This window comes from Centroberyx gerrardi, chromosome 10, assembly GCF_048128805.1.
Source record: "Centroberyx gerrardi isolate f3 chromosome 10, fCenGer3.hap1.cur.20231027, whole genome shotgun sequence".
NCBI classification, from domain to species: Eukaryota; Metazoa; Chordata; class Actinopteri; order Beryciformes; family Berycidae; genus Centroberyx; species Centroberyx gerrardi.
The window spans coordinates 20,116,274-20,142,652 of NC_136006.1; the positions used below are offsets into that span (position 1 = coordinate 20,116,274).

The 26,379-nt window shown below is 42.4% G+C and overlaps 4 protein-coding genes across 7 annotated transcripts; all 4 read right to left on the reverse strand.

Annotated features, from left to right (window-relative positions):
* Positions 1 to 18: 18 nt before the first annotated feature.
* On the reverse strand, positions 19 to 3,338 carry kbtbd7 (kelch repeat and BTB (POZ) domain containing 7). The gene has a single exon (XM_071923540.2). It carries the CDS (start codon positions 3,336 to 3,338, stop codon positions 1,470 to 1,472), a length of 1,869 nt encoding a protein of 622 aa, XP_071779641.1. The 3' UTR covers positions 19 to 1,469.
* Positions 3,339 to 4,944: 1,606 nt separating this feature from the next.
* On the reverse strand, positions 4,945 to 6,233 carry LOC139930394 (uncharacterized). Its single transcript, XM_071923556.1, has 3 exons — positions 6,213 to 6,233; positions 5,937 to 6,100; positions 4,945 to 5,179 (listed from the first exon to the last, which is right to left on the reverse strand). Exons 1-3 carry the CDS (start codon positions 6,231 to 6,233, stop codon positions 4,945 to 4,947), a joined length of 420 nt encoding a protein of 139 aa, XP_071779657.1.
* A 2,378-nt stretch (positions 6,234 to 8,611) lies between these two features.
* On the reverse strand, positions 8,612 to 17,610 carry slain1a (SLAIN motif family, member 1a). 2 transcript variants are annotated; one of them, XM_071923575.1, is made up of 9 exons: positions 17,162 to 17,610; positions 15,398 to 15,534; positions 13,393 to 13,509; positions 11,991 to 12,101; positions 11,594 to 11,743; positions 10,770 to 11,099; positions 9,460 to 9,645; positions 8,915 to 9,248; positions 8,612 to 8,687 (listed from the first exon to the last, which is right to left on the reverse strand). In XM_071923575.1, exons 1-9 carry the CDS (start codon positions 17,608 to 17,610, stop codon positions 8,612 to 8,614), a joined length of 1,890 nt encoding a protein of 629 aa, XP_071779676.1. The 2 variants fall into 2 exon arrangements, with proteins under 2 accessions (XP_071779676.1, XP_071779677.1); XM_071923576.1 differs by lacking the exons at positions 10,770 to 11,099; positions 11,991 to 12,101; positions 13,393 to 13,509; positions 15,398 to 15,534; positions 17,162 to 17,610 and having other exon boundaries at positions 11,594 to 11,654.
* Positions 17,611 to 18,263: 653 nt separating this feature from the next.
* On the reverse strand, positions 18,264 to 25,979 carry scel (sciellin). Of its 3 annotated transcripts, none has more exons than XM_078286248.1 (25): positions 25,868 to 25,979; positions 24,142 to 24,189; positions 23,675 to 23,783; positions 23,339 to 23,401; positions 23,112 to 23,180; positions 22,901 to 22,936; positions 22,717 to 22,755; positions 22,596 to 22,634; positions 22,429 to 22,473; positions 22,246 to 22,323; positions 22,078 to 22,158; positions 21,344 to 21,415; positions 21,141 to 21,209; positions 20,982 to 21,035; positions 20,848 to 20,889; positions 20,684 to 20,752; positions 20,537 to 20,587; positions 20,387 to 20,437; positions 20,131 to 20,205; positions 19,967 to 20,026; positions 19,737 to 19,799; positions 19,530 to 19,601; positions 19,322 to 19,430; positions 19,101 to 19,203; positions 18,264 to 18,959 (listed from the first exon to the last, which is right to left on the reverse strand). In XM_078286248.1, the coding sequence occupies exons 2-25, from the start codon at positions 24,173 to 24,175 to the stop codon at positions 18,943 to 18,945; spliced, it is 1,500 nt and encodes a 499-aa protein (XP_078142374.1). In that variant the 5' UTR covers positions 24,176 to 24,189; positions 25,868 to 25,979; the 3' UTR covers positions 18,264 to 18,942. The 3 variants fall into 3 exon arrangements, with proteins under 3 accessions (XP_078142374.1, XP_078142373.1, XP_071779663.2); XM_078286247.1 differs by having other exon boundaries at positions 18,269 to 18,959; positions 19,530 to 19,604; XM_071923562.2 differs by having other exon boundaries at positions 18,271 to 18,959; positions 19,530 to 19,604; positions 22,596 to 22,631.
* Positions 25,980 to 26,379: the final 400 nt, after the last annotated feature.

The following is a 26,379-nucleotide window of genomic DNA, read 5'->3' on the forward strand; positions in this document are numbered from 1 at the left end:
CACATACAAAAAAGGCATTATAATTCAGACCCTGTGTATTAGCAGCCTAGCTTGCTTTAGATTGAATTGCGCCTTAGAGCGTAAGCTTTTAGCAATTTTTAAAAACACAACTCACGTCCTCACGACTAGGCTAGTCCCGTTAGTCCCCCCCCAGCTCCCCTTCCTGCACGCACGCACACACACACACACACACACCAACCAAAACATAATACTGTAACATCTTTACTATCCACCACCATGTCAAATTTACCACAGAGATAGAAAACAGTGAGTACTGTGTATGTATGTGTGGGTAATTGGGGGGAAATGGCATTGCAATACTTTTATTACATGCAGCCAAGATGCTCTCCACCTAAAAATGACTCATTAGGACAAACAATACTTGAACACTTTGTAAAGGTTCTTGTTTCCTGAATATAATATAAATGTTCTGTTAAAAAAACAACACATAGAATGAATAAGAAAATGAATTCATACATACAATAAAATAATTCCATACAAGTATAAGCAACATCGTATTTTCACCGATTATCTTCAAACAACACTTAATAAATTCAACCTCATTTGACTTCTTTTCAAAAGAAGTCATTTCAATCATGGCATACAGGCTTTTGCAGAAGCCTAACCTGAGTCAGCATACAGTACATTGGCTTCTACATTTCACACAGTAGGTTTCACAACACTGGCTGTGTGTGACGTCTTAATGTGTATCAACAATATAAAAAAGACAGCAAATTTTATAGCCTCTGCAAACATATAAATTACCACTTGTGTTTTTAGATATAAACAAGAGGCACTTGAGCTGCCTACTGTCCGACCACCATAATCACCATGATATATTAAACATAACCACATACAATGAGGTCCTTAATTCAGCAAATTAATGCATTATTTAGCAAATATTTCTGTCAACATACTTGTCTTCACATAACACAATATGAACTCTGTATCTCAAAGCATTAAGGAGTTATTAGTAGTTTCAAGAAAATCACTTTATCCTCATTAGTATGCAAATGTATGCAGCAAGGTGCTCCAAAATCTAATCAGATCATCTAGTCCATATGGGGAACCTATGGTGTAAGTAAGAGGTTTCTGTCATGTATTATTATTGTGACAGACACACACAGATGCCACCATGACAACATGTCAGGTGGGGACATAATAAAAATGGAGGCAGCAAAGCAGTCAGAGTGTGAAAGAAGATGACATCAAGAATAAATGAAACTGGCTCTGTTCATTTCCATCAACTCTTATGTAAATGATCATTAGCCAAACTGACACTGAGAGACACAAGAGGAAATTGTTCCCATGAAGTAAGTCGCTTCTGATCGACTTCTGCATCCACTGACTGGTTTTAATACTGAATTGGATCTAGCACTGCAATCTCTCCTGGCATACGGAAACCCATGAAAACTCATTAAATCATAAATAAGGTCAACTTTCCTTTGACACAATGATAACAGTGTTCGCTACCAGTTCTCATCTGAGAACGAACTAGAGCTCCCGGAGTCTGAGTCTGCGTCTGTCAGCCCATCAAAGTCCCAGTCGGCGCTGGAGCCGCTGTCATCGTCCTCCTCTGTAGAGAAGCTGTGAGCGGAGCCCAAGCACGCCGGGTACACGCGTGTCGAAACGCACACGGGCCCCAGGGAGGACACATACACCGCCATGACGTTCTTCCAGTTGTCCCTGGCTGGGTCGTATTCATGGATGAGGACCCTGTTCTTGTTGTGCTGCAGTAACGTCTGGGTGAGCAGGAGCAGCTTGTCGTTGTGCTGAATCACCTGGTAGTTTAAGGCGCGACTGTCGATAGGAATGTCACCCAGCCTCCGCCACTCCCCCCTGGTGGGGCTGTAGGCCTTCACCACCGGGATATCGCACACGCAAATGATCTGGTCCTGGAACACACAGGCCTTGTGCAGCTTGTCTCTTCTCAGGGAGCCGCAGTGGCGCCAGCGGTTCCTCTTGGGATCGTAGCAAAGCATTCTCCTTTTGTTCACCACGTAGAGCTGGTCGTTCAGCGCCACCACCTGCATCTTGCCCAGAGAGTGAGGCAGAGGGGCCACAAACGTCCACTGGTTCCTCTGGACGCTGTAGCACTCTACCTCCTTCAGCCTGGCGTCCGTCACCGGGTTCCTCCCTCCCAGGAGGTACACATGGCCGTTGAGGTAACCCATCCCGGAGTGTATCCTCCCCAGCGGCCTCTCTGCCAGCTCCTGCCAGCTGTTCAGCACAGGGTTGTACAGCCAGAAGTGCTTGGAGAGGTGGGAGGCGAGATACAGGTTGTTTTCAGGTGTGGCACAGGCGATTAAGGACTCCATGGTGGAGCGCTTGTAGTCCTGACAGCTGAGGTCGACAAGAGGGGGAGCCATGAAGTAGAGGTCCTCTGAGTAAGGGTCGCAGCACATGATGTTGTCATTGGGTAGGCCAAAGAAGAGGATCATTTCTTTTGCACTCACACCTATCCTGTGTTTTGGTACGTCCACTTTTGCAGACATTCCGCAGCTTCCCTCCGCAGACCTGTCGAGGAAAGACGCAAGGTATTTCTCAATGACAGGCCTTGCCATGAGACCCTCCAGGTAAGCCTTGTCATTCTCTGTAAACAGGTTCCAACGCACACATCTCAACACCTGTAACGCATCCTCGGTTTCCTCTGGCACATTAGCCTCTATCCACTGTAAAGCAGCTGAGCACACATTCCTTTCACAGTCTACATCCAAGGTGTCTAGAGACAGCAACTCCTTCAACTGCACCAAGTCCAGCTCACACAGCTCCCTCCCATTGCAAAGCTGGCAAAAGTTCCTGGCTATGAAAGCTTGCGCATTCTCCTTCAGTTCAGGATTGTCATAGGTGTCTGCAAATTTCAGAATTCCCACACAGTTGGAGAGGTCCAGCCTCCTGGTCATAAAACTGGAGCAAGCTTGCCTGATGTACTCAAGTTGCAGCATATTGGCAGCAGCGTAAAGCCTCTGGACGTTGCTCTCCGTGATGGTAACTTTGCCAGTGTAACAGTAGTCTATGATCACAGACATGGACTCGGCGTCAACGCCACGGATGATGACTCTCTCCTGCACGCTCTCATTCAGTCCGCCGGTGAACATGCTTTTGAAGTACGGGCTGGCAGCGGCGAGGATGTTGCGGTTACACAGGAAAAGTTTGTCAATGTCACCTTTGGCCGACTGGGCGCTGTGGTCCAGGGACTCGTCGCCCTCCACTCCGATTGTAACGTCCCCGAGGAGCCGAGAGTCGTACAGCAGTTTCAGCTCCTTCACCAAGCCCCGGGCATGGTTCACGTCCTCCAGCTCCTCGGGACCACTGAAGCAGCTCAGTGCCGAAGCCATTGATGCAGCTTCTCCGGTGAGCGATTCGCCACGTTACGTCGGTAAATCTTGTAAATAAATTGCTGACATGCGGATACCGTTACTCCGTGATAACGTGAAAATGCCCGTGGGCTGGTAATGGCACATCCGTTTATGAATGAAAAACAAACATATGCTGTGTGGAAAATAGATTAGCAGTGGCTTGGTCGGTGGACGGTCGCCCGTACGCATGCGAGCCAGCTGTGTTGTGTCTCCGAGTGATCATAATGTTGAGTCTATATCATAGATGAGCCACAACGTGTACGTCGAGAGTCACTGTACCAGTTGGGTCAATTTGCTTTGATCTTCTAGTCATAGCTCATATCTGTCTTCTGCATAGCAGCCAGCCAAGGAGCTTCTTCAAATGTCAGTGTCAAGCCAGCCAGAGTAGAAAGCACAATTTCCGCTCGAAAGTTTTCAAGATAAAAGCCTTATTGACGAACAAGTTGTAACGTTTTTGCGTAACACACAGTAGTTTCACTCTGTATTCAATATAATGGCTCCTCTAAGGATTTAGAAGCCGTTGTTGATGCTTTATACTCCCCAATACTTAATTACTGCCTTTTCTCCAAAGTGAAAAAAATATACGCTTTTATTTTGAAGGCAAAATCAACTCACTTCCGGGCGTAGTCCACTGCTCGCTCACACAACCTTGCTAAGAATGGACTGGTCGCATATGTCTCTGATAGGTTGCGTGTAACGGGAATGAATTAAGTTTGGTTGATCAGGTTTGTAAGATGTTTTTTTTTTTTTTTTTTTTTTTTTTTTAAGCATCAGTGGATCAACAAGCCAAGTGGTTATGCAGTATCATTCAGCCACACTCTAAACCTAAACAGTATACAGGAAAACGTAAGCTTGCAATAGATATACAAATTATTAAGTGCAATTTTAATATGTTGAATTATATATCACATGTTGAAACATACCCAAGTTGCTCTCCAAATGCTCCAACTGAATAGACAAATAAGAATAAATTGCTTTCAGTATTGAAATTCAGTTTCTTCTGCAATGCCTTGAGAGACTTAACAGCTTCATCTTGCCTAGGATTAAGGCTCTTTGTTGACCCAAATGACTATGACTCTGTAATATGCTAATTTTCTGCTATAGCCTACTGAGAACTGAGAATGTATTTGAACAATTCTATCTATCTATCTATCTATCTATCTATCTATCTGTCTGTCTATCTATCTATCTATCTATCTATCTATCTATCTATCTGTTTAATTCAAATAATATCACATTAAAATGATAAATCAGGATGGGTTTTAAAAACTTGATATTCATCTTTAATGCAAAGCTTAAAGACATCAGATTATGAGACATCAGGGTTGTTGAATATATACATGGTCCATTCTCATCATATGTATCTGCAGTGACATTCCCTGCTGCATTTATTTCAGATCACTGATACTGAGGGCCTTGACATCAAAGCCAGCTGTGAAAAAGGCCCAGAGTGTGCTGTGCAGCCTACTGTATATGCTTGTAAAGTAAGAAGTATTGAAACACTGCTACTGCCAGCACGCCCATATGTACTGTGTGCATGCTTCTGTGTGTATATAGGCCCGTAGTGAGTGCTCTCCTCCCAGCCTCAGGTGTATCTGCGGTTGAGGTCGTTGATCCTGCGTAACCCGTCTTGGTTGCGGATGGTCTTGTGGACAGTGATGAGGAAGGGGAAGGCGGAGGGCAGCTCCACCCGGCGGCTCAGCTTCTGGTGGCCCCAGTGGAGGCAGCGCAGCCTCTCGGCCAGGTCCCGCCTGCCCGCCCGCTCCAGCCCGTCCTGCAGCAGCTTGGTCTTATTGGGCTTGTCCCACGACCTCTCGTACCTGTGGACAGAGACGGACAGGTGAGAGAGATCTGAGACCAAGGTGGGGAAGCAGAGGAGAGGAAAGAATAGATATGGTGAGAGGGGTTGGGAAAAGAGATGGGGTCAGAATAAGAGTGTGTAGAGAGAGTAGTATCGCAGATAAACTGCAGGTAAAAAGCCCAAGGGAACGCAGTAATAGAACCTTTCAGACCAAGGTTCTTTAAAGAACCATTTCTGCTCTCCTTTGCTTAGACACCTGCATTGTGTTTTTGTTTATATGCCATCACCCACAATCTAATAACTAAGAATTAAGAAGCCTTTTAAAAGGTTCTTGAAAGGTTCTTGGTGGAACCAGCAATGGTTCTTCTATGGCATCACTCCGACGAACCATTTTCGGTTCCAGCTTGCACCTTTATTTTTCTGTGTGATAACTGATTATTTTGGAAGTCCTGTGCAGTGGAGCAAACATTACACTATGAGATGGGAGAGATATTCTACTGATGTTAATTCAGGGGACGACCAGCTTTATGCACATAGTTCAAGTATCAAATATAAGAGCATCATGTTGTGCCCAGGTCTATATATTTCTCCTGACCGTGCCACCTGTGAGACACTTCCATTATTCTTTCTCAACATGAGATTCCTATTTCATTTACCTGACATTACAGTACAATCTATTCATACACTAAATCTTGCTGCTACTATGCAAATACACACACACACACACACACACACACACACACACACACACACACACACAAACACACATCATATACCAGCTTTCCAACATGTTCCTGGCCTGGACTCTCTTCTCTGAGGATTTGGTGTGGAACTGTCCGATCTCGGTTCTGGTGAAGCCAAGCTCATAGGCCAGAACTGTCCACTCAAAACCAAGCTGCCTGGAAATCTCCTGCACTGTCTTCAGGTTGATTACAGCATCCTAGAAAAACATGATGGCATGCAAAAGCACACAGTTTGTGATAAACCATTTAAATAGAGAAATATCTTGAAAATACATTAAAATAAAATTGTGAAAAAACAGACATACATACCTCTTGTGCTTTATTAGGCATTATCTCAAATTCCACAAATCAGTAGCTCTGGTCACACTCTGCTTAACTGTCTAAATAAAGACAATTTGACATATTTGAAACTATTCTTCTCTCCATATATCACAGTGATTGCTGTTTTTCATGTATGCACATTTATGGTCCAAAATATCAAATAGCAGGGGAGAGATATTAGTTAGGCTACTTACCCTGAGGTATTCCCTTAGGTTGGAAAATGAGTGTGGATTCAGCGTTACCTGGGAGATTCAACATCAACATACTGTCCTGTTAAAGATTAATCACTTCAGCTTCAGGGGCTTTCATGGAGCTAATAATTCTCAGAGTAAGACCCCCTGCTACCAAAGAGGCATGGGTGTGCTGTGTATCTGTATAGATGTAAGTCACTAATTCAATAAGTGGATCTATGAATGACCTATCAAATATCAATACAGAAATATTCACCCGTACAACTCATCATGTTGCCCCATTGTATTGTTGAGAGTGTGGTGAATTCTGTAAAATGGTATCCCTTTCTACAAATACTAGCCTACTTCTATTTAGGTTTCCTCAAGTGTTTCAACTCCATCGACATCATGTGCTGTTTCTTCAGAATGAAAAAGCCCATTACAGTTTAGCACAGCAGGGTGGGGAATGCTTACTGTAGGCTTAGCATGCTTTTAAACACCAAAGAAGAAGGAATTAGACTACTACTGACTGGAGTTGGCTCCTCTATGGATCTCTTTGGGTTTGTTGAACAGCTCAGCACCAAGTAAAGGCAACTCTCTGGCTCCATCTGATGGATTTAAGAAGTAGATACACCCAAGGTGGAAAAAGCACCAACATGTCCCACTCAAGTAGAAGTGCTGTTACTTTGCTGAAATGTTACTGAAGTCGAGGTAAGATTACTGCTGTAAAAATCAACTCAAGTTAAAATGAGAGTAAAAAGAGTTAAGAGTAAAAATAATTAATTGGAAAAAAATTACAAAATAAAGCCAGATTACTCTTCTCTTCTTGGCTGACTGGCCAGTTTCTATTGTTTACGGAGAAACTAAACATTTGTACTCTGTAATGGAGGTGTTATCAAAAACAGCAAAGTACAATACTTCAGTCAAACATAAGTGCAAGTAAAATTTCTGATTTCAGAAAATATTCAAAAACGTTCAACTACACATAAAAACTACTTTACTTCCACCTTCTACTTGCCTGAGTAGTGGGGGGCGATAGGAGCCCACCTGCCAAATATGGTTGTTGAAGGACTTACGGTTTCTGAGCCGCAGACAGTTTTAGCAGAGAAAAAGAAAGAAAGAAGAAGAATTCCAGCAAATACAACGGGGTTCCCAGCACTAAATGCTTGGACCCCTGACACTGTCAGCTTGTGTTATAGTGCAATAGCATGTTGCCATCTACAGTTGATTGTTGGTATAAATCCTCAGAAGGATAAACTCAGTAGGCTTCATTGATTTGATGACAGAGCTTTGAGAAAATGATCAATAAGTAAGATCAAATTAATTGATTCTTTTTATTGAGTTCTAGAAAAAGTGGAGTGATAGAAACAATATTTTGAAAAGCTTTTATTCACTTTAAAAATGCACTTCCTCTTCAAATTCTTGTCATCCATAAAAAGCATCAGAGCTCTATGTGCAAGATCATTGCAGCGCTAATGTTCATCAAAGAACATTAAAGTTCTTGGCTGTCATGTAAACAGTAATGAAAAGAAACTAGCCAAAAGATCATGTGTGTAGAGCTGCGTTTTAAGTTACTGAATGTCATCCTTTACTTAAGAAATAAACAAAGCAGATAATTTATTTAGATGTGTTAATGATAATTCTGATAAAAAGTGCGGTAAGTTCCCAAACAATAAATATAACTGACATGAATTCCACTACTTTATAACAGGCACAAAATGTAACAAAACTTCCAATTTCAGTTTCAACTTATGCATTATACATATTTGACACCACAATCTTAACTGACAGAAATTAATCATGGTGAAATGATGTCATAGGAAATCATTATGAGCATATACTCATACAAAAGCATTAGGCTATAGTTTTTCTTATCTTTCAGCTGGAGATGGATTTCCATTCTACTGAATGAAAGCATTAACTACCCACAATGCCAAATCAAAAAAGCACATATCAAAGAGGATCCAATTCATATCAAACAATTGATTATCAGCATATTGCCAGGTTGTAGTAAGGTAAAGATCCAGCCTGCTGGACCCATACTGCTCTCAGTCTCTACTATGTCTTCTAGTAAAGAACAGTGCTTCCACATGTTAACAGTCACTCTCTCTTGGGTCACAGCCCAAGACTGGGCCCTTCTGACAGCAAAATCTTTAATCAGTTGGGTCCCATGCAGCGTTACCCTGTACACCTCTTGGCCTTCCATTTTAGCTTGGTTCAGTAGCAGCCATCTTTCCAGCTGCCGTCCCGCAGGGCGCTCAGGGCAGCCAGGCTCTTTGGGGGAGTCAGTAAACTGCGGGGGTTAAGAAAAAGGTTGGGACATTAGTGAATAACTGCACCATGACGTTATAAGGACGTTATAGTCAGCGCTACTAATCCAAAAGTCCAAAGACATGCAGGTCAGGTGAATTGAAAACTCTAAATTACCCATATGCATAGGCATGCTGTAGTATATGATATATATACCATGTTTCAACGCCATTAGACTAGCTCATATTGAGTCAGCATACTGGTCCTTACCTGCGTGTGGGCTGGGCGATTTTGCTGGGACGCGGAGTCCCACTGGACCCTACAAAGGAAGCTGGGCGAGGTAGGGAGCTGCGGGGGACAGCGGGCTGGGTGGCGGAGGCTTTTAGGGGCTGCGGTACCGAAGTGCTGCTGGGTTTGAGGGGCTGGGGCAGTGCGCCACTGCTGGGGATGGAGTGTAGACTGACAGAGGAGGACAGAGCGGTGGAGGGGGGGCCTTGCTGGACCGTGGGGCTGACATAGGCAGTGGCTTTGAGAGGGTGTCGGGGCATGGTGGGGAAGTTCCCCACACTCTGCACCCGCTGACTGAGCTGGCCTGGGGAAGGAACTGGAACACAGGACAGAGCGAGAGAAGGGTTGGAGAGTCTGACTTTGCTGACTACTGAAAGTGACTTCAGTGTGAGTGACAGTACTGTAAGTGATGCCAGTGAAATCTACATGCCTTCAGAAAACCAGCTACAGTGTGCTACATTCACTGCAGAATAAAAAGAAGGTATGTGGGATTCATTAATTCAAAAGCAAGAGGACAAGTGTCTTACTGGAGGACTGGAGTCGTGCAAGCCCATTGGACGAGTCAAAGCTCTGGCTGTTCCGGAGGGAGGACATCATTGGCAAGGAGGAGGGGCCGTGTGAGGGGTTGACGGGGGAAGCCAGGCTTGGAATACTGGGAACACTAGGCATGCTGGGAGCTCGGATCAGGTTGGGCATGCTTCTTCTTAGCTTGTCTATGCAACCATATCAACAAAGCCGGTCAGGCACTTTTCAGACGTCCACCTAAGCACTCCGTGTAGGGGCTTAGGTCCTTTTTCACATTTCCAACATCAGGCATTCTGACATTGGACTTGAGAGTGCAAAGCATATGAAAGCCGTAATATGGAAAAAAAAATCCTAAACATGGTCTGCACCTCACTGTGAAAGTGAAATCTGTCATAGACCACAGCTTATCAGCTCAACAGGATTGTGTGTCTCGCGCTTGAATGCAATCTAATATTATGTTTCAGATGGGAGATTCATTCTACAAACTCAATGGATGATTCATTATACAACATGTAAACAGATCTAATATGTGTAACAAGTGCAAGGCAATACAAATGTTTAAAATCAAATTCATCATCAGTTTGGTTTCCAGCTCTCTCCAAAAGTTTTTTTTATGTATAGGCATCATAAAAACATGAGAACCAACCAAGTGAGCAATATTTCAGTTTCATTTAAGATCTTAGCCTCAATGCATATACTTTATTTAGGTCAAACAACAGGTTTGACAAAGGTTGACAAAGGTTTTGACACACATCTTTGTCAGGCTTTTTTCAAAACACTGTTTTTTTCAACGTACTAAAATAAATATTTACGTCAAGGCTATGAGTGTGTGGAAACTTCTTATGATTCAATTCGTGTTCCACTGTGGGCGCAGCACCTCAACAATCCAGGAGTGTGTTCTCCTTACCCCTCTCTCATTTTTTTAACATTAAGTGACAGTTCGGTTAAAGGTACAGAAAAATTGACTCAATGCAAATAAACGAAGGCGTGCACAATCCATGAGAGCGGTGGGGCAGTGTAAACCAGCATACTGACCCTAACTGAGGATGCTCTTTAAAACCAAGGGCACTCCTTAAATCCTTCTTGGCACATACAGAAACTGTCTGGTTCAGAAATCAGGGACATTTCAAATGTGGGCACATCGGTAAAGATGCTTAACTTTGTGCAGTCTGAAATGGGCCATTCATATCCATTGTGCTGAAAAAATCACATCATTTCAAAGAACAAAAAAAACAAAAAACACGAGGCTAGCTAGTGATCTTACAACTGCAAAGGAACAAATAATTCATTATATTCTCAACTCCATACTCACCTGTGCTATTCCTGTATCCTGTGTGTGTTTCTGTGGTCAGGCTGGAGGGTCCAGCGTACTGGGAGAGCCCACTGAGCGAGTACTGAGGGGTGGAGGGGCTGCGTCTGCAGTCTCTGATACTGGAGAAGGTATGAGAGTGGGGCAGGCTGCCCCGCTGCATAGAGCCGGTGCGGAACAGCCGAGGCTGGGGAGGAGGGAGCTGGTCGTACCCCTCGTCGTCCTCATCCTCCTCCTCCAGATCCATCTCACTGCGCCTGAGGGAGTGTATGGAGAAGCTGGAGCTGCGGCGGCTGGCTGTGGCTGAGGTAGAGGCATAGTCCTGTCGGAGACCTAATGGGTGAAAGACGAAGGCGTTTGTCTGAGCGCAAAGTGACCCCGAACCTTGTACGCATGATACATTTCCCTTTGGAGGCACCCCTCATCCATTATTCAACTCCTGAGTGGATAGACCAGACCCATGCAGAATAATTGATACGTGAATGTTTTTCCTCAAATCTCCTGCATAATTAAACTACACACTCGCAGATATCACTGCCAGCTCAAGTCCAATTGTTCAAAGGTCAAACGCTGATCTTTAGTTTTAGGCATGCAACTAAATTGTAGCAGTGTAATCAATTTCCAGCCATTGCACGTGCAGCATGCCCCACTATCTTCAGATGCTATAGGTTATCTTTTTTATTATGCCTGTTGGCTGAATTTCATTCACTATTACTGGTTCAAAACAATACCTCCATCTAGTTCAATATTTAAAAAAATCCTTTTCTTGTACAGCAACACTTAACACTGTAGATAGCTACTAAAGGACAGTTTGATAGCTGACTCACTCTCCTCCTGTAGTCGTGCCATGACCTGCACGTCTGTCATGTCCTGCAGTTTGTAGCTCATAGAGATGGAGTCATCCTCCAGCTCTGACACACCCACCTCACTGTCCAAAGAGGACTGGGGGCTGATCGCTGCATGCCTGCGACCCACATCTAAAAACACACAGGAGAGGCGCATCTCTCTGACTAGGACAATAAATATAGCCAAGGAAAAAACACAACAGGAGAAACTGCACCGACATGGAATATATGGATGTGTAACAGGCACTCACACACAATGGATGTGAACCTAATATGGGTAAAAAACAATCTTATATTATCATTATGGAGCGGTGTTAGCGTTGTGACTCGCACTGGATGAAACTGCAGCAATGACACAGATTATCAGTGTGGGTCTTACTGTGGAGTGTGGAGTTAGATAGGAAGGTGGGAGTTCTGTCGCTTAGGCCGCAGCTGGCCCTCGCTGGGAGAGTCTGCTGGAGGAGGGAATGACTGGATGACGGGAATGGAGCTTGGAGGGAGAGAGACACGGCAAAAGAGAGACGGGGTTAAGTCAGAGAGGACCGGCCTAACACGCAAATCAAACAAGAACCTGCACTGACTGACGTGTGTCAATCTAAAATATGGCTGAACGTGCAGAAGGAGCTTCCATATTTTGTTTGAGTTTGAGCTTGTCCATCTGTCTGAGGGTACGACCTTATAATCTCTTCACTGCAAGCTTTTCTGATTTGCTGTAATCTGATTGTAATTTGCAAGTAACAGGTTGTTTTAGAATCTAGGTTATGTTTATGCAGCGAGCTCCAAAAGTATTTGGGAAGCAACAGATGCTTTGGCTCTGTACTCTTATTACTTTGGATGTGAAATGACACAATGACTATGAGGTTCAAGCACAGTAAGCCAAATTAGGAGTTCAAGAAAGTCTTTTTGTACATGGTTTCCCCATGTCAGGATGCTAAATGTATTTGGAGAGATTAAGATTATATTCTCTAAAGTAGTCATTCTAGTAAGTAGTCAAAGTAGTCATAAGGTAGTCATAGGTAGTAATAACTAGTCAAAATATAAGCCTGGATCTCATAAACCCCATCAGACTCTTGACATTTCAGGCACTCTTCCACTCATTTATGCATTTGCAGCTTTGGACTACACTTGGCTATAAATTACACTGGTGCAGTATGGAGTCACTCTGTCATTTCACATCCAAAACAACTAAACATTTGTAGCTGTCCAAACACTTTTTGAAATCACATTACCATAACAGATTAGACGAGAAAAGGTGTGATAGAGCATTTAGAGCACAACGACTGTATAAAATGCATTTACCAAGTTGCAGTTCGTAGCTCTGATGCTGTTGGTGTAATTCTGTAACACTGAGCAGTAAAATGCCTTCCTTCTATCTCTGCTTTGCAATGCATCATCTCGCCTGCAATGCAACCTTGCATTTTCCAAAGAGCACACAAATGCAAAAACAAGCAGCATTTTCTCTCTTACAAAGATCACACCAATGCATTAGCGGTCTCATTTTACTCCATTTGCTATGTGTGAAACAAAACAGACAGCTGTCCTAAGATATCTGATCTACAGATAATGATTGACTTGACTCAAGGTCACCCCCAGTGTACCCGCAAAATTGATTATAGGTGCGTTCAGTAATTTGATCCTTAAGCATGTGGCTGCATGTTCATTAGATAAACGCACAACCTTACAAATCTATAAATTATCCTCAGATGCCTATCGGAAGCTGCAGTGATATCTGTGTGGTTAGCAGAGTTAGATGCATGTGTAGTATCTGTCTGTGTTGTTACCTGGGGACTCGGTTAGTGCAGCAGATTTAGTGTAAGGCAGGATGGGGCAGCTGAGGGTGGAGAGTCCCTCTATGCAGCTGTACGGACGGACGGAGGAAACTCCTCTCCACCGCTTGGCTAGAGACAAGAATGCAGCGAAGGACACGTTAGTCACAGGGCTTTACCTTGTAGCACACACACACACACACACACACCCAAACTCACACACACATACAGTACATTGATTATTTTTGAACACACTCTGGCCAAATGTTAATCTGCTTCTTACAGATCAGTATTGATGTTCTAAATGATTGGTTCAAAGCACAGCTTGGACCAAAGGGGCTGATACAGTAAGACAAGGTTTAGCTTACCACTGCAGCTTATTGGGTTAAACTACAGCTTTTTGGGAGGGGATCTTAGGATAAGCAGGGATTGTGCATGTAGGCTACATCCCTTTCCCAAAATCAGAATTAGATCTACTGTGGGCTGCTTTGGGACGTGCAGGTTACGTTTATACTGCATGCTCAAAAACTTAAAATCAGATTTTTTCATTCATATTCAGAGTTTTTTATGCTTGTTCATGCCGATTAGCAGTGAGTTAAATTGGGTGACATGAGATGATGCTTGTTCAATATATTAACACTGAGTTTACCCCCATTGATTGGTAGTCAGAGAGGCACACGCCTGACAGAGCAGGGCATTTGGCATTCCTGACACAATTAGGCCCGACCACTACTGGATAAAACTAGCATTCACAGCAAGTTACAAAAACAACAGCTACTGAGGCTCAGAGACAAGGATGTATTCATGACCCAGAGGAGGAGAGCCAACCTTCACTGAATCCAGCTTTAGAAAAAGAAGAGGACACTCACACACACACACACACAGACACACACACATACACATACACACACACACACACACACACACACACAGACATCCACAGCCACACTGACAGACACAAACACACACACATACATTATTCAACCCCAGTGTGGACACAACAGGTCCACACAGAATAATTGATATGAAAATAATTGATCTCAGAAAACCCTATTGAATTACAAAATCAAAGTACACACAGACACATACAAACACACAGACATACAGTATACACACACACACACACACACACACACACACACACATGGTTGCACACATATGTGCTTTCATAGTACAAGAGTCTCTTGTACAGGCTGCTAAAGCGGTGACTGCTGAACAAATCTGCTTCAAAAGCTGGTTCATGTAAGTATGGTTTCTATGGAAACCATATTCACTTGTATGGCTGCAAAACTTGAGCACCCAATCTGAATACTGGGAGCAGCAGCAAATGTTTTCTTTTTAAGGCTTCAGCTACATTTATGTTTACTATTTCGAAATGGACTTTGATTTCAGACGGTGCCATGAGAAAAATATCTTCACTTGACTTATGCTTGCTTTTTTTTAAATAAAATGCCTTTAAAAAGTTGTAAATGGAGATCTATGAATATTTGGATCTGTGCAGATGGTCACAAGGAAATGAAGGTGATAACTTGACCAGAGGAGGAGGAGGATAGCGTTCTTTGTAATCCTCTCTGTTCTACACTGTCTTCCACTTAACACAGTGTGATGCCATCCCTGCTAGCACAGCATGGGCTCCTCCAAATGGAATTGTTTTTCTCAAATCCCTAAAATTGCTCCTAACTGTAGCCTGGCAATAGAGACTAATATGTGTACGTGGGAGTCCTCCCAACTCCCAACTTGCCACAGAAACAAACACTCTGCGGGAAGTAGCTTGAGATACTCAACCCATAAACCTAAAGAGAGTGTTATAAACGGTTCGCTTTTGGGCCTGCTTGAGCCGTGTGAAATGAAATACTCTCCCATGGCTCAGTAAATGACATGGAAATCCTGTTCGCACGCGGAGACAACTTGTGCGAAGTGTGTCGCAGCTTATGATCACATGTCAGTGAGCCAGAGAGACAGATGTCCAGATGTGGCCACAGATGACGGCGGTTAATCAGGTCGGTTACATGTGCGCTACCTTGGTCCAGTCTGTGACAGAGGGTCCTCTTGGCCAGCTCCACCTCGGGCCCCGGGTGGTCCAGTACCTGCCTGCACCACTGCAGAGGGCTGAGGATGCTCTCGCCCTGTAGCTTGGCTCTGGGACTCACATACAACCTGGAACACAGCACAGCAAATAAACTGGATTATATTTGTTTGTGGAACAATCTGCGTCCATATGAAAGCACACAGAACAGCTGGAGACCTTGAGGCTTGGACCACGTGATGCGTTTCACAGTGGTAATATTTCTCAGCCCAATAACCCAGTCAGGCAGGGCCACTTTACAGCAAAGGTAAACTCATGGCTGTGTGAAGGGAGTGATTTTTTCTTTTTTTTTTTACATCCACGCAAAGGCAATATGCCTTTAAAGGTTCACAATGTCTTTAAAGAGTCATTTCCATTTTATTGGCGACCCCAGAAGCTATGAAACCAATGGGGTAAAATGAAAATGAAAGTGTTGATTCGATGCAGTGATATATAGGGTGTGAGTCCGTGTCTCCGTTATTGCGAGACACAGGAGGGTCTGCTATATTACTTTCCTCACCTGGAAACCCTTCGCTCTGGCAGCTGTGAATAAAGCTGTGCGTAGTGTGACCTACACTCCTTATATAGATCCCTGGGCCTCTGCCAGACAAAACCACGTCCAGCTCTTCACGGGACGCATCGAGTAAACGCTGAGACAAGATGAACGAGCACATCACCTCTGGAAATTAGAGCCCCATTATATTGGCTGCTTGTTACCAATCGAGCCCATCTGACCACTGAGTGAAGAGGATGCTGCCTGATTCTGTATTTTATTCACAATGAGAAGATTATGAGATAAATCTTAAAGAAATTCTTAAACCAGAGCTGTGATGCAAACATAGGTGTGTGTGACTATGCAATATTAGAGAGATAAGAGTGCCTAACTTGAACCAAAATGAATCACAGGAGAATGTGTTGCCACTTCTCTGTCTGTGTCTTGAAGTAGGAGGCTGAGAATACAGAAGAACTAACCTTTCGTGTGGTAACTAGGTCATGGTGTTAAACAGACTCGGAACCGATTAGTTCTGCTAAATGGAGTGAGAAGATATCAGCGGGTGAATGCTGGACACCATAAACGCTGCATTGAGTGTGCTACATTTTCCACATCATCACATACAGATACGTGGAGCTGGAAATGGTTCAGCAGTCAGCATGTCAGTATGAGCTGCCTAACTCAGCAGATACAGAGCCTCAATGTAGTTCAGCCTGGGGCTAAAACACATCACACAAAGCCTGGCTGTTTGATCATGGGCTGCAGGGGGGGGGTCATTGTTGTTTCTAACTCATCACACTGCTGTTTTGTTTTGCCTGATAGTGTGAATAAACAGACTGCATTCGGTTTCATGGTGCCTTCTGGGATGGCCCAAACCTGTGTAACATCTATTTTTGTCTTTTTCCTCCTGTAAGAAATCACCCTGCATGCCAATGGCTGCAAGTCTATACTCCACAACTCTCCCAATAATAGAGGAATCAATAACGTGATCAATAAGAGGGGGATTTGGATACAGGCCAGGTTATATGTGCATGATAGAGCTACGCATTGCACATATTTTGTTTCAAAACTGTAGTTGATATATAGTCTTTGTAGCCTAGCATCTAAATGGGCCGGAGGATACACACGGGAGTGACGGGACAATGATTTTTAAATGTATACACACTGTGAAAAACATGGATATATGACTGCTAGGAAGTGGCTCATTAAAACAGAACAGCAGTTACCAGCTATCAGGCTCTCCGACCGGCAGCACGGCGTTCAGGTCTAAAATATCAACCTCGTCCAAAACAGTGGGTCCAGTGGCGCCGCTGTCCTCCCCGGCAGCATCAGGAGACACCGAGCTCGGCTGAAAATAGGCGAACGGTTCCTCCGTTGAACCATATAGTCCAAGGGCACACGGATGCGACTGTGACGGACTCAAAACGCCGTAATTCCCGGAGAAATGCTCAGCCGAACACGCCGTACCCCCGTGCAGACACGACAGCGAGGTCTGGAGATGAGGGCCGTTGGAGCAATTGTTTACAGCGTTCGCTCTCGTCCGCAATTGTTCGTTTTGCTTCTCCAATTTTCGGACCAATTCCTGAAGCTTTATCACCTCCAGCTCCGCGTTGGCGATTTTACTGTTGCCATTGACGTCTGCCATCATCTGGGGGTTCAACACCTCTGCTTCCATTTGGTAGAAAGCACATTGAGAGGGGCGAACACCACGGCCTGTCTGCAGAGGGTCCTATTCAATTCAGAGAGGGTGTCCAGATTCCCCCGTTGTAACGTTAGGCTACAACACACACACACACACATACACACACACACTCACACACACAGGACTGGGTCTGCTGCTGCTGCTGCTGCTGCTGCTGGATGACAAGACAGCCTCATCCCATTGGTCACCAGCCTGGAGCTCAACTCACATCACACCACCGCTGCTCAGGAGTTATTATGCTCTGTCAGATAGGCTCTTCTATTCGATTCGATTCTATTCTCTAAACAAATGAAAAAAACAATTATATTTTATACTATTCTATGCCATTCTATAAATAAATAAAAAATCTCTTGTAGCCTATTCTATGTTATAAATAAAAGAAAAAAATCGATTCTATTTTATTCTATAAATAAAAAAATAGTATTATCTATTATATGTAATAGATTCGATTGTTTGCACTATTGTACTCAATAAATTATAAAATAAAATTCTATAAATAATACAATAAAAATTATATTCTACTCTTTCATTAATAAATTGAAAATATGATTCTATGAATATAGAATAAAAAATGTTTTATTCTATAAAAGTTTTAATAGCATTTATTGTTATATTAATTCAATTCAGTTTCATTCTGTTCCATTCAATAAATAACAAAATAAAACAGTCTACTAAAAATATTTCTAATAGAATGTGTCTATTCTATTCTATTCTATTCTGCTCTGCTCTAGTCTACTGTAGTACAAACGGTAAACTATTACTATTAGTATTAAGATTAAAGAAATTTCATAATAGTAATCTGTCATAAACCTTCCCTTCATCAGCATAATGTACAGAGTGAACAATGATAGAAATAAAGAAAAAGGTAAACTGAACACAAAGCAGCACACTTTTTTTTTCTACTCATTTAATAGAGAAAGATACATTGATTCCTTTTATTGCACACAACAAGCCCCCGGCCCTAATTCTTGCAATACCTCATACTAGGCTATGTTACACTATACTATAGACTCCCATACATGCTGTTATGAAGTTGTGAAAAGGGCTAGATACAAAGACAGAGGTGTCATGATGTCAACAAGACGGTTACAGCTGGCTACAGTAGTGTGTGCCTGTCACTGCAGAGTGAGGTCCACACATAACCTTAACTGTTATTTGTCAAAACATCCAACCATGAACATAAAGATAGTTATCAGCATATACAACATATGTGCAGGAGGACCCATTTCACCCAAAACATACAGATAAACATAACTCTTTTATTCAATCAGAAGTACTGTCATTGAAGGTTTGGGATAGGGATACTCAGCGTCGCCATTTTTCTGTAAAAAGAAAGATGGTACCCGTTAAATTAAAGTTGTTTTCAACACTTTCCAATGAACAAAATGAAGAAAACAGATTGATTCAGTGGATTTTGTAATTCAGGAAGATGATGATAACTCTCATCAAGTCAAAGTGTTTACCTCTGGTGACGTCAAAGCAGTTCTCACAGTGCACTGTGCGTCTGTAGATCCACATGCTGTCCCCAGCTTTCAGATGACCCAGAGTGCTGTTACACACCTCGCACTGCCAAACCACAAACAGAAGAGTACATGAGGACAGAGGCACGGATTAACCGCTCAGTGACACAGTTCCTCAGAACGTCTCGATGGGACTTTAATGGATGGAAATTTGAGTATTTCACCTTGAAGCAGGAGGCGTGGCAGTTGATCTTCATGTCTTCCAGGACCATCTTGGCATCAGAGTTGAAGGGTTTGCGGCAGTAGGTGCACAGATCTTTCTCAAGCACTGTCCTACAGAGGCCAGTGGTGTTATTAGTGTGAATACGTGTGAATCAGCAATGCAGTGTGTTAAAAGAATGTCTTGTAACTGTGTGTATACGCTGTTCCTACCTCTCAGGAGATGAGTACACAGTCTTGATGGAGGATTTAGAGAAGAGGGGATCAGCCAGAAGGTCATCCGTCCTGCTTTGAGAGTAACACTGTTATCGGTTTGTGGACATGACACAGTTTCGCTTTACTTTGATATAGGCTGCAGTTGTTTTTCTACATTAACATCAACCCCAGCCATATTTCAGCTGCAAGAACTTGATCCAATACCTGTTGTTCTTGTATGATGTTGTGGTGTAGACAGTGGGACTGGTGACACTGGTGTACTCATAGCTATGCAAAGACCAGATAAACCATATTTCACATGTTAGATTTTGACACCATGGAGACAGACCTCAAACGTTCATATTTATAAAAAACATAAATACCTAATACTTCTAACTGCTTTCTCAGTGATCATGAAAATTCATTATGTAAGGGTTTGCTCTGCTTCTCCATACCTGGAGTCTGGGCGAGAGTAGCTCCTGGTGTAGCTTGAGGTGTTGCTGGTGTATTCGTCACTGTGTGTGCAAACACATTCATAGATTAGGGTTTTAATCTGGCAGTAGACAGAAACACCTCTGCGAGAGGCGTGTGAATGAGAGACGTGCGGATAAATCATCACCTGGGCTTGGAGCTGATGGTGTAGGAGGAGGTGCGGGTGGAGGGAGTATCATCACTGCTGCTGTAGGAGCTGTAGCTGTGTGAGGAATGTGTTGGACACGTTACAGCAGCTGAACTTTGCTTTGCTACCGATCAGCTAATACAGTTTCAGTTAGGAAAATTATGTTGATAGAGAGTGGATATAAATTTTCGAGGTACAAAAGTAAGGGATTATAGTTTTGAAGGTTATGCAGATTGTAAGTGGTCTGCATGTTTACCTGGTGATGGTGCGGGTGGAGGTTGGAGACGTCACAGTTGGGCTGTCTCCTCTGAATGGAATAAAAGATACTGTCAGATGTAACTGGGATAAGGGACTAGACAGCACAAAATAGATCATTTTCAATCGTCTATCTTCCAGTCAAGCTCACCCTCTGCCGCTGTCCACTGTAACGACCTCTCTCTTTGTGATGCTTGTAGTGCTGTAAGTGCGGGAATGTGACGTTTCAGTGAGATGATGATCATATTTGTTTGTTTATTTGCTTGTTTTGCTGAAGTTATTCACTGAGTGACCTCACCTGACTGGAGAAGAGAGATTAGACTTCATGGATTTAGGCAGGAGGGTGTCATACAGGTCATCCTCAGCCCTGTGAAGGAAACGGCATGATCAATATTTAGAATCTTTATTTTATGATTTTTATGCAGGAGAAATGTTAATTTAAAGAACGAATGTATATCTTACGTAGAGGAGGTCCTTGTAGTAGTGGTAGTTTTAATACCATCGCTGAAAAAAACAGACAAGGTACTTTTATCTGACTCGGTCACCAACATTGCACATTGCCTTTCCTGCACTGCCCATTGTGGGATAAAACTCACCCGTCACTGCTGCTTTTCACTGTCACAGTCTCAGTCTTGGAGACACTTGTTTTGCTGTAATGAAGAAAATATCATTTATTACAGAATTAGTGATTGATTGAAATCAAGCCTAATTCAAACCACTTCATTGACCACTTAATTGGTAAATAAAAATATCACCTGTCTGTGGCTGGGAAATCATCTTTGATAGACTTGGGGATGAGTGTGTCATACAGCTGGGCCTCAGCGCTGCAGAGAAATGATTTCGACATAGGTTCAATAATTTGTGATATGTTAATTTAGATGTTAATTCAATTATAATAATTAAATAGTTTTCATATATTACATTCTCCGTCAAGAGGTTTTGGTAGACTATATCTTACTCTTTATTGCTGGTAACAGTTGTCTCAGTCACTTTGGTTGTTTTGGTAGGTGAATAGGATGTGTATGGTGTCCTGTGTGAATAGAAGGGATAATTGATCAGCCTCTCATATGATCACAGATCAAGTTTGCATGACAAATAAAGTCCACAACAGCCTAGAATTGCAAGAGTACAGTATGTTCATTTGTTAAGTTTGCTATGATTTAAGCTCATCAGCAGCACTACATGGATGCAATGGAACCTCCATTTCTTTTTGCAGTGGAGTACTGAAGTCACAGAATACATCAGAGAATAGGAACAGTACAGCAAAACATTTAGGGATTTACTGTTTCATGTCTGCCAGCCTGTCAACAGGCTGTGACTGCTGCAGTGCCTGTCTACCTGTAATGTTAACACATCTTCTGTTCACAGCAAGGGAAAGATTTTTATGTTCATGTGTGTGTGTGTGTGTGTGTGTGCGTGTGTGATATAAAAACTAGGCCCCACTCCCCTGCTGACTATGGTAGGGTGTAACACCATGGAGGCAGTGAGCAGAGTGTAAGACTATAATCAATATGTCTGGAGACGCTGCCAGTACACTTCAACTCGTCCTCACTGCAAGGCTAAACAAAATAATAATAATATAACGGTAAACCTCTTGTCTCCAGTATAGTGTCATTATGCGAGGCCAGGGTCTTGTACTTAATTGCACTTCTCTCCTGCTGTGCTTCATTTCAGACTTAACAGTATTTTTACCCTTTGCTGGAGCTCTTGACATCAGAGAAGACCCGTTCAGTGAAGGTCTCAGTCTTGGTAGGTGTTTTACTCACAGGGGATCTTAAAGCAGAGAGAGTTAGTCATTACAGATACAGGCTAAATTAAGTGATATGATGATGTACATATTAATGCTGCAGTGTTTGCTACCTGCTAACACTTTGGGTGGTGGTGATGGTGGTGGTCTCCGTGGTCTTGCCATCCTTGGTGACTGTACTGGTTGTGGTGCTAATGGAGGAGCAATACAAGGACAAATTTACAAAATGCCTCAGTGTGATATTTTTTCATATTGGTTTGCTGGATGTATTCATTCATTTTTTTTTTTTTTTTTACCTTGTCTTAGGTTCCTCTGTAACAGTAGTCTTGGAGGTGGTAGTCCTATATTGACATTGATACAGAAATATACAATTACACCATCAATATGTGTGGTTTCTCTGTAGACTTTCGCATTAAACGTTATATTATTGTTGATTAATGTATTATATTGGAGGTTTACATACGTCTTGGGAACCTCTGGCTTCAGCGTTGACGATGAACTGCTGCAGAAAAGTACAGCATTTAGATGATCTCTAAAAAGCAGCTAGATATTGTAGCATTAATAGTATTATTTTCAAAGTGTACCTTCGGGTGTAGGTTGTAGTCTTGCTGGAAGGGAGGGTGCTGCCAATAGAAGAGAAGCATAATTTACTCATGATTCTGGTTAAAGCTACCGTATGTGCCTCGACTGGGTAGCAGAAATAGAGTATAAATTAACAGGCAAAAGTGTAACAGTGCTATATGTGTGCCGAGGAAAACGCATACCAACCTGCTCTTATTCAGCTCATCCTGACTTGTACTGAATCTGTAATCAGAGAAACAAGTTTTTGAAAAAGCAAACAGTTGATGGGCTCTTGTCACAACCTGCTTATTACAGGTGCCAAACTGCCAACATTGATGTTCGTTTAGACAGCTCTACAGTAAATGAGATCATCAATATCAGAAGCTTTTACAAGTTTGTTTATGCAAATGATAGCTACCTCTTGGTGAGAGCATGCACAGAAGATGAGGTTCTAACTGTGGGGCTCTTTGCTTCTTCAGGCTCAGACCTATGAGCAAAAAAGATTGGAAAAAAGATCAACCACTGTCTTTAACTTGAATAAAGGGAGTAGTGACTCAACTCATCAACATTATGCCCAGTCATAAGTGTAAATAATAATTTTCCATTGATCTGTCCATTGTTAAAGGGTCAAAAATGTAGTTTTACCTCGGAAGACTTTCATTGGACCTGTATCGGCTTAGAATAGTTTTGGCAAAGTTTGGATCTCGGCTGAGGGGGAAAAAAAAGGATAAAATAATGAATTCATGCTGGCAGAGATGAGTAAGCGCTGTAGCTTGCATGACAAATGTGGCAGGAGGCTATTTTCTGATGTGTGACAAAAGCAAACTTTGAGGTGTGAGTTGAAAGTGTATTATACACAAGTCACACCCAAGAGTTCTGTTAGGCCCCAACTGCATGTGTGTGTGTGTGCACGCCCATGTGCTTGCGGGATTGTGTATCTGTGTATCTGCCTTTATGCTTGTATCGGAGTTTGTGACTTACTCAACCGGTTCATCCTCCTCATCGTCTTTTCTGATCCAGCTGTTGTCTTTCAGCAGAGATGTCTTCTTCTTGCTGTCCTCAATTGCTTGGCTGGGACTGGAGCTCTTGGCTGCGAACACAGGGTGATGAAAACATGAGCAGTGGGTTCAGGGAGGAGCAGAGGGCTTTCAGCTGATATATTCACGGCAGTCACTCAACATAAGGTGTGGTGGAGTTCTGAGACCATGTTGAGGTAATGACATGGACAAATTAAGTACGTGAATTTCTAAACATCATCTAACATTGTGGCTGTTCCCACTGAGCTCTGGGTTGAGGAGAAAGAGAAGACTTGATGAATGAATGGATGAATGAATGAATGAATGAACTGTGAACAGTGAGGAGTGAATACTGAGTATTTGTATGAATGTTTTTGAAGTATCTGCACCACATGGAATCCTATAGTGATACAAACATTTCTCAATACTAACCAGTCTGGGTGGTGTAAGTCTTCCTGTAGGACATCTTTGTATCTTTACCTTAAAGTGTAAAAGAACAAGAAAACAAGGGAACTCATCACAGAATGAACCAATGTCAGCCACTAGGTGGTACTGTTGGCTACAATAATCATATTACCATGCCCAATCAACTGCATATATTATATTTTAATATGAAATTAGGCCATGGTGGGCGTGCATGTCAACTAAAGTTTCACTGAAATAGCTTACAAATCAATATTCTTTTCTATCTCTGTATCATTTTGCCTTCTGATACACACTCATACACACATTTTTCATTAGTCTGGATTATCTAACATGCCATGCCCATTCTGTCACTGTGCCAACAGTGTATCATGGTAGTTTTGCTCAACCCCTGACTCACTGATTAAACCATAAACCTGTTTGTCTTGATCTGCCCCCATGCAAAGACACACCCACCCTCCATAACACACCTTCTCCAAACACGCCTTTGGCAGCAAAACAGAGGGGCACATAAGTAACATACCATTAGCCATTCATGATAAGGATTACACCCCTCCTCCTACATACACACTCCAGTACAAACACTTCCCCATGAGAAATATTATCGCGTCCATCTACAGCTGTAAATGAAGCAACAACTGTAAATGAAACTCTCGTCCAAATATCAGTCATGCGATTGATTGCCTGATGGCTATCATTCCTCTAATAATAATAACAATAATAATAATAATAATAATTGTTTCATGTTGGGTATGTGCATATTTAATTATGTGTGTGAAGTAGCCTTGTATCTCTTGCGGTAATGTATGTGGCAGTATCCTGAAGAAAAGTCCAGATAACAGAAGTCTAAAGTTAAATAGCTAAAACAAAATGGTCTTGGTTCTTTATGATCTGTTGTGATAGTTGACCCTTGTCAAAAAATAATTCTTTAAGATTTTAAAGCTAAACAGACTGTCTTCTGAGTCTTACAAGACTTTTGAGTCTTGTAACATTCAAAACATTGCTCTTAGGCTTTGCTATAACAATCCATTTGTACTGTCCAATAACACATTGGTTCTGATATTGGTTCAAATTTCAAATATATTTCTACTTCTTTCCTAAAGGATGCTTGCAAAGTGGAATACCAGACATTTTTCTGAGTACATCAGATCAGATCAGATCAGATCAGATCAGATCAGAAACAAATCTGTTTTGACATGGATTGGCAGTCTGGACTGATTCCTCTATTCAGGAACAACATGCGGTTTCAACAGCATAGGTTAAAGCTGGAAAAGAATGCAAACTATCTTTAATGTTTGCCATGTGCCATCAGTGTACCAGTCATAAGGTTCATGTTAGGTAATATGAGTTGACAGCAAGCTTGGAACAGAAGTCCTACAGTGTGTGTGTGTGTGATAATATTTTTCCATGTGAATCAGTATATCAGTAAGTCATACATTTCATTGCTCACAGTATAATCACTTAAAAGAACACTCTAATGAACACAAGAGGACGAGCATTGCAATGATATTTCACATCATCCTTATAAATCTGTTTTTGTATATATTTTCCAGCACTACTGCACCTCAGCACAAAACACCAGGTCGTCTCAAAGAACTCGGTACCGTACATGAAAACCTTTAACATCAAAACAGTCCATGCACATTTTCATCTAAGTCTGAAATAGAATTACTACATATGAAGATATTAGTGGAAACTGACTTAGGATTCAGAAAGAGACTGACAGGCTACATACCTCTGCTAAAAGCTCCGCGACTCACAAGACAGATAGTGAAAACTCTGACTAGAGCTCAGGTCTTTGCACCGTCTGTTACTCCACCGTGTGCAATCACACCCTTTTCGCTCGCTCTGCTTTTGACCTTAAGGGAGGAGATTCCAAGGCCACCTAAGGGTGTGGCCTCAGACAACAATCAAAGAATGGTGGGTCTCTCTCTTTCTCTCTCTCTCTCTCTGTCTCCCTGTCACACACTCCATTAATTGCTGTGTATTTTGTTTGACGGTTGAAAGAGAATGGAATTAGGTGGAGTGCAGAAGGACTTGCCCTTCAACATGGGTGTCAGGGAAGCATAACTATTCAATGGGCGTTGAGAATCCTGTACACTTGTAATGATTAATTGATAGCTCATCGCCTGAAACCAAAAGTATACGATTTATAGAGCTTTGACATAATAACCTGTCATGCACACGTCACCAACAGTATAACATTGACACAGTAAGAAGTAAAAAAAATGTCAAGAGTGAGATGAG

Excerpts from the sequence above, each read along its gene's own strand:
- kbtbd7 (XM_071923540.2), bottom strand. The coding sequence starts at position 3,338 with ATGGCTTCGGCACTGAGCTGCTTCAGTGGTCCCGAGGAGCTGGAGGAC.
- LOC139930394 (XM_071923556.1), bottom strand. The coding sequence starts at position 6,233 with ATGCCTAATAAAGCACAAGAG. Across the intron at positions 6,101-6,212 it reads TGCCTAATAAAGCACAAGAG|GATGCTGTAATCAACCTGAA; the intron begins GTATGTATGTCT and ends ATGTTTTTCTAG. Across the intron at positions 5,180-5,936 it reads AGGAACATGTTGGAAAGCTG|GTACGAGAGGTCGTGGGACA; the intron begins GTATATGATGTG and ends CTCTGTCCACAG.
- slain1a (XM_071923575.1), bottom strand. The coding sequence starts at position 17,610 with ATGGAAGCAGAGGTGTTGAACCCCCAGATGATGGCAGACGTCAATGGC. Across the intron at positions 13,510-15,397 it reads CTGTCACAGACTGGACCAAG|CCAAGCGGTGGAGAGGAGTT; the intron begins GTAGCGCACATG and ends TCTTGTCTCTAG. Across the intron at positions 11,744-11,990 it reads ATCTAACTCCACACTCCACA|ATGTGGGTCGCAGGCATGCA; the intron begins GTAAGACCCACA and ends GTGTGTTTTTAG.
- scel (XM_078286247.1), bottom strand. The coding sequence starts at position 24,175 with ATGTCCTACAGGAAGACTTACACCACCCAGACTG. Across the intron at positions 22,756-22,900 it reads GATGAGCTGAATAAGAGCAG|CACCCTCCCTTCCAGCAAGA; the intron begins GTTGGTATGCGT and ends TTCTATTGGCAG. Across the intron at positions 21,416-22,077 it reads GTCAAGAGCTCCAGCAAAGG|GACACCATACACATCCTATT; the intron begins GTAAAAATACTG and ends CTATTCACACAG.